At 42.0% G+C, this 6,000-nt stretch overlaps 1 protein-coding gene across 2 annotated transcripts in view; it reads left to right on the top strand.

Moving 5' to 3' along the window:
* The first annotated feature begins 1,152 nt into the window (after positions 1–1,152).
* NUP54 (nucleoporin 54) overlaps positions 1,153–6,000 on the top strand; it is a 29,182-nt gene continuing 24,334 nt past the window's right edge. Inside the window, exons 1-4 of one of the 2 annotated variants that reach the window (XM_053586965.1) lie at positions 1,197–1,320; positions 1,996–2,157; positions 5,078–5,161; positions 5,284–5,430. In XM_053586965.1, the coding sequence (XP_053442940.1) occupies positions 1,254–1,320; positions 1,996–2,157; positions 5,078–5,161; positions 5,284–5,430 (460 nt within the window). In that variant the 5' untranslated portion in view covers positions 1,197–1,253. Of the gene's footprint in view, positions 1,321–1,995; positions 2,158–5,077; positions 5,162–5,283; positions 5,431–6,000 lie in introns of both variants that reach the window. The other variant, XM_053587045.1, reaches the window with a different exon arrangement.

Genomic DNA, 6,000 nt, shown 5'->3' with positions numbered 1-6,000 from the left:
TTCCATTGTCATCAAGAAACAAGCTCGGCGCCTGTGGCTCAGCAGCTAGGGTGCCGGACACATACACCAGAGCTGGCAGGTTAGAATCCAGCCCCGGCCTGCCAAACAACAATGACAACTACAACCAAAAAATAGCCGGGCTTTGTAGCAGGCGCCTGGAGTCCCAGCTACTTGGGGGCTGAGGCAAGTGAATCGCTTAAGCCCAAGAGTTTGAGGTTGCTGTGAGCTGTGACACAACGGCACTCTACCGAGGGCAACATAATGAGACTCTGTCTCAAAAAAGAAAGAAAACAGTCTGAAATCCTTACCATATCTACAAGGTAATTTAACACAAGGGTAATTTTTATAAATGAGCTTCTAGAGTCAAGAAACCTGCGTTCAAAAGTAGACTCTAGACTTACCAGAAAAGTGACCTCAGGGCGAGCTGCTTAGTATTTTAAATGTCAGTCCTCTCATCTCACCTGTAAAGTAAGGGTCATAACAGAATCTCTTCTGTTAGGTTCTTTTTAATATTAAATGATACTACACATATAAAGCGGCGGCAGGTTTCAGCCTGCCTCAACATTCTCCCCGTCCTGTTCAGCACTTACTTACAATGCCGTGGTTAGGAGTTCAGACTCTCTGGAATCTGGATCCAGCCTGCCCCCCATGCCTGTTTTCGCTTCCATAAAATGGGGATAATAGTGGAGGATTAAATTGAAATACTGTAAAATGGTTAGAAGAGCGCTTGGCACACAGGACATTTGCTGCTCTTCATTCCCTTTGAAGTCTTCCAACAGGCCTCCTCTCTGGCGCTGCGGCTTCACCTACTCGTTGTGCGGGTTGGGCGCCAACACACCCCGTCGGAGCCTGGTGGCCTCGGCCGGCCCCCTGCTGGGGCGCATCTTGGGTCCGCGCCACTCCCACGTTCCAGCCGCCGGCTCGGATCCCCACGGCAGCAACTTCAGCCCCAGCCCTTTTCCCAGAGAACCGCCTTCGGCACCCGTCAGAGCTCTCAGGCTGCACAGCCGCGCTCCCCAGCATTTCTCCGACTGTGAGGCGGCCACCACGTGAAGCCATAAAGGCCCGGAAGCGAGCGGCCCGGGGCGTTCCCTCACCACTGTCCACCCCCGCGCCGGGCCGCCCTTCAGCCTCGCTGGCCGGGCTGGAGAGGGGCGGAACCCGGTGAGCCGCTGCGCGGTTTCCCAGCCGGACCAAAAAGAGAAGCGCGCCGAGAGTCGCGGGAGCGGCTCTTTGGTCGTCTGTCTCGCGACATGGCCTTCAATTTTGGGGCTCCCTCGGGCACATCTGGCACCGCTGCAGCCACCGCGGCCCCCGCGGGTGAGTGATTCCCCCCCGGACCTTCGCCGGGGCAAAAGAAGCGTCTGGGCTGCCCCCCTCAGTTCGAGACCCTCCGGCTTGGGGATCCTGGGGTCTCCCGCGCGCGCGCGCGGACTTTGGGGCTTCGGAAAAGGGCGGGCGGCGGCAGAACGGGCCGAGGCGGCTCCTGAGGAGGCCGCGGGGGTATTCAAGGACCAGTCCCGAGATCGCTTAAGCCCTTTGGTTCCCCGGGACCCTGTCCTCCCGCAGTTCGCTTCCCGCCGCCGCGGAGTTCGCCTCAGATTGAAGGCTGCTCCCTTCTCCCCTTTCCTGAGACCTCCCCTTCCCTCTCCACCCCAGCCTCCCAGACGGGCGGGGACCCCGGCTGGCTGGGCACCCGCTGCGGGCTTCGGCGGAATACGGCCGGGGAGCCCGGGGCTCTGCCCTGGGCTCTCTGGTCCTCACCCCTTCGGCCCGGCCCCTTGCGGTCCTAGCTGTGGGACTTCTCGCTCCTGCTCCTAGCGTCTGTCCCCACCTCCTCTGCTTTCTTAATTCGTTTGGAGTAAAGTCAGGTTTGTTCACTTCTGCGAAACCTTCTGCTGATTCTTCTAATCCTTATCTTGCTTTCTTTTCTTTTTCTTCTTCTTCTCTTTCTCCCTTTTAAAAATTTTGTTTCTTTGCCTACACGCCTATCAGGATTTGGTGGGCTTGAGACTGCCAACTCTACCGCCAGTGGGTTTAATTTTGGGGGTTTCGGATTAACTGCTAATCCTGCAGTGAACTTTAATATTGGGAATTTCGGTGTTTCTACTACCTCGGCGACTCCGTTCAATTTTGGTAACAGTCTGGCAAGTGCAGGTAGATACTGCGGGTTGTATGTGTAATGAGTGTTGGGAGCTGGAGTCCAAGAATATTTCATGATTCCTGGAGTTTGGGAGAGAACAGTGATTTATCTAACAAAGAAAGGAAATTCATTTCCTTATGTCGACTCAAAACCACTGGTATCAAGTTTTGACTGTCTTAAAAGGTGGTTTTGGGACGTCTTGCAAGTTATAATATTCCCTTGTTAAATTTATACTTAATTGAACAGAATATATCTTCCAAATGATAAAAATTTGGATTATAATTCTGGATAGAATATGTCCTTTAAGTTGTTAGAAATAATAATATAAAATATAAATATAAACTCACCTATTTTCTTGGGATTCTTGGACTCCAGAAGTCATTTGTCATTTTCGTGCATCTTTCATTGGGATTTCATTTTATTGTCTGTGTTTCCAGAGAGAAACAAGTCTTATACGAACAGCAATAATCGTCTTGTTTTTTAACCTGTATAATATTGATGGTAATGTATTTCTTTGGTCAATTCAGCAGATTAGGATACATAAGATATGTAATTATAGAAAGAATTCCCAATTCTTCCTGGATTTTAGGAAATGCTCAGCGCAGCTTAATTTATTGTCAGATAGCATTGAGTTCTAAAAGGTAGGGCCAGATATTGTTACATTCAAGAGGATAATTATGAAGATTTCCGTGTCTATGTGGATTGTTTGAAACTAATTAAAAATTTTGCAAAACACAAACTACAGTGGAGATATATATATATATATAAATTTATATAGGTTTATGCGTGCTTTACATTTAATGACCCTATAGAAAAATGTGGTTCTTCAGCTGCTCGTATATGAATCTATCGTTCATATCCTCTTACATTATGCCTCTCATGCCCATGCCAATTATATGCATTTGGTAAACATCATTTATTCCCTAAAACTTACTTGGGAAGTCTGGTGGTGTGTTCATTCATTTATTAGGGCAATGTGAATATTACCCTGAGTTGAAAACAGCTTGAATATTTGAAATTGCCAAAGGTAAAATATTCTATCTGAAGTGATTACATATAACTAACTATCCCTTGTTTAGTATGTTTACTTTTACTTGTTTGCTTAAAATTGGCATTGGGTAAAACAGAAACCTTATTTTGAATTGTGTGTTTCTGAATAAAGCCTCTCAACTCATAATTCAACACCAATAAATAAACCTGTTGGTATTTGCTTGATGTCATGTTCACTTGGAGTTATCATTGTTAAGTTTTGGGTTATGGTAATACACCTCTTTTGACTTCTTTTTATGTGTTAATTAACCCTCAGTCAAGGGCTGATAGAAATTCTTGTTTATATTTTATTTTATTTATTTATTTTTATTATTTATTATTATTTAAAAAATTTTTTTATGTTTTATTTTGTATGCTTGCTGATCTGTTATTAGTAATAAAACATTTTTGATGTTTGGAGCATGAAGAGATACAAACTCATGTTTTTATTGTGTAGCCAATTTGGATTATATTATAGTTATTCCTTGGAAGTGAAGGGTAATGAAAAGAGATTAATAGCAATGCTTAATACTTTAGATGGTTTGTATCAAAATCTTTACAGTTCACAGTACTGCAGTAGAACCTGCAAATAAATAGACTATTTGGTTGTCTGCGTGCAACATGTATATTCTTGAGTAGTTATCCAAGTCAGAATTATGTGATTAACATTAAATGATTGGGTTTTTTTCTTATCTTTTATGTTACAATATTGATGAATCTGTTTTGTATACCAGAAACAGATTAAAGGTAGAATCCCAGAAAACCTGTGGCATAATTTAGCATTTATGGTTCAAACATTTCCCTTGAAAGGCTTTTGACACCCCATTGAAAATCAGCTAAAGGGCGGCACCTGTGGCTCAAGGAGTAGGGCGCCGGTCCCATATGCCGGAGGTGGCAGGTTCAAACCTAGCCCCGGCCAAAAGAAAATCAGCTAAAGACTGACAGTAAGTTACAAATAATAATAAAACAGTTTTAGATTGGCTAGCATTCCATTTATATGTCAAGTTAGATATGGTTAAGCTTAATTTCATCTCTAGACTTATCTAAAAATTTGTTGGAGTTGCCAAACGGGTACAGAGGCCTGTGGTAACCCTGCTCACGTTCCTGCCACTGCCTCCACTTGTGTTTTTTTCCTTTATCTCTTCCTTCAAGAAACACATTCTTGTTGTATAAAGGTAAGTATACTGGTATGTTTCCTTTGAAAGTTACTTAGTCTTGACACAGACTAAGTAGAAATGTAAGCTAATGTAGATATAAATTAATTTGTCAGATCCAAGGTTGCCAACTGGTGACAAGTCTGCCAACATGACATATTTGGCATAGTATTTTTAAATCAGTTGAATCAGTTCCAAAAAATATTTAATATTTGACCTAGGGTTTAAAAACCAATAAATTATACATAGAAAATCCAGCTTTGCTATTCCTCTTGGGGAAAAAACAGAAATATGTGACATTACTAAACTACCACTCTTCTGTAATTTAGGAAGTGCAGCTATTTTTAAAAAACTGCTTTCTGTAAATACTTCCACCTGTCAGTAACAGTATACTCACTAATGTTATCAGTCTAAATTTTGTAGGCATTTGAATTTGCAATCCCTACTCTAAAAGTTAAGTCATTTTAGACTTAAGGCGATAGGCTTAACATGTTTTCTGGGCTGTTAATGTTAATCACTCTAGTTGAAGAGGGTATGTAGCATTGTGATATTCCTATCTTCAATATCTGGTCGCTTATTTCTTGTAACTGTTGACATCATGGTTAGTAGTATAGTTTTTTTAAAAACTTGAAAGTAGAGAAAGGAAAAATTAGATAACTATATTTATCTAATTACATATTATTTGAAAAAGAAAATGCCTTCATGTATACAAAAATTTTTTTCTTTTCCATTTATATCCTTTTTTAATTAGGCGGGTTTGGAGGATTTGGGACAACATCTACAACCACAGGTTCTGCATTCAGCTTTTCTGCCCCGACTAACACAGGCACTACTGGTAAGAAGCCACCTCAAGTCATTTGTAGAAGTAAGGAGGTAGAGGTTAGTTGGTGTGGTTTTTTTTTTTTGTTTGTTTTGCTTTGTTTTTTAACTTACACAATTCCAATTTTTCCTTCAAAGGACTCTTTGGTGGCACTCAGAACAAAGGGTTTGGATTTGGAACTGGGTTTGGCACAACAACAGGAACTAGCACTGGCTTAGGTACTGGTTTGGGAACTGGACTGGGATTTGGAGGATTTAATACACAGCAGCAACAGCAGCAAACTAGTAAGTATGATGTTTTCATCTTTAAATATAGAACTGTAGCAATAATAGCTAACATTGAGTGTATTGTTTGAAATACTTTACATTTTTTTTGTTAGGAGTTATAAATACATTGCAAATGATTTCATTAGCTTCTTCTCGTGTGTGTATGATAGCAGCAGGAGAGGAGACGAAGGGTCATGATTAGGATTGTAAGGTCTTTTTGTTTAGGATCATTCCCCTTAAATTTTGGTTAAAAATAACACAGAGAAAACTTTGCAAAGTACAGCTTAATGAATTACATAATTTTAACACCCTTGTAACCATTACCCACCCACATCAGGAGATGGACCCTGCCACTTTGAAGTCCACCACCATTCTCTTTTCAAACACTTCCCCATCAAAGGAACTACAGTGCCCTGTTTCGTGCTGAACATTTCCTTACTTTTCTTTATAGTTTTGTCACTCGAGTGTGTAGACAGTATTCAGTTTGCCTGTCTAGCATCACTATAGATTCCCCTTTTATCTCTCTTAATTTTTTGGAGAAAGCAGATCATTTCTCCTACGGTGTGTTTCTGTCGAGACTTTAGCAGT

Source organism: Nycticebus coucang, chromosome 1 (assembly GCF_027406575.1).
Source record: "Nycticebus coucang isolate mNycCou1 chromosome 1, mNycCou1.pri, whole genome shotgun sequence".
In the NCBI taxonomy this organism is placed as follows: Eukaryota; Metazoa; Chordata; class Mammalia; order Primates; family Lorisidae; genus Nycticebus; species Nycticebus coucang.
Note: the sequence above shows the minus strand (reverse complement) of the source record. Positions and strands in the feature narration are given on the sequence as shown.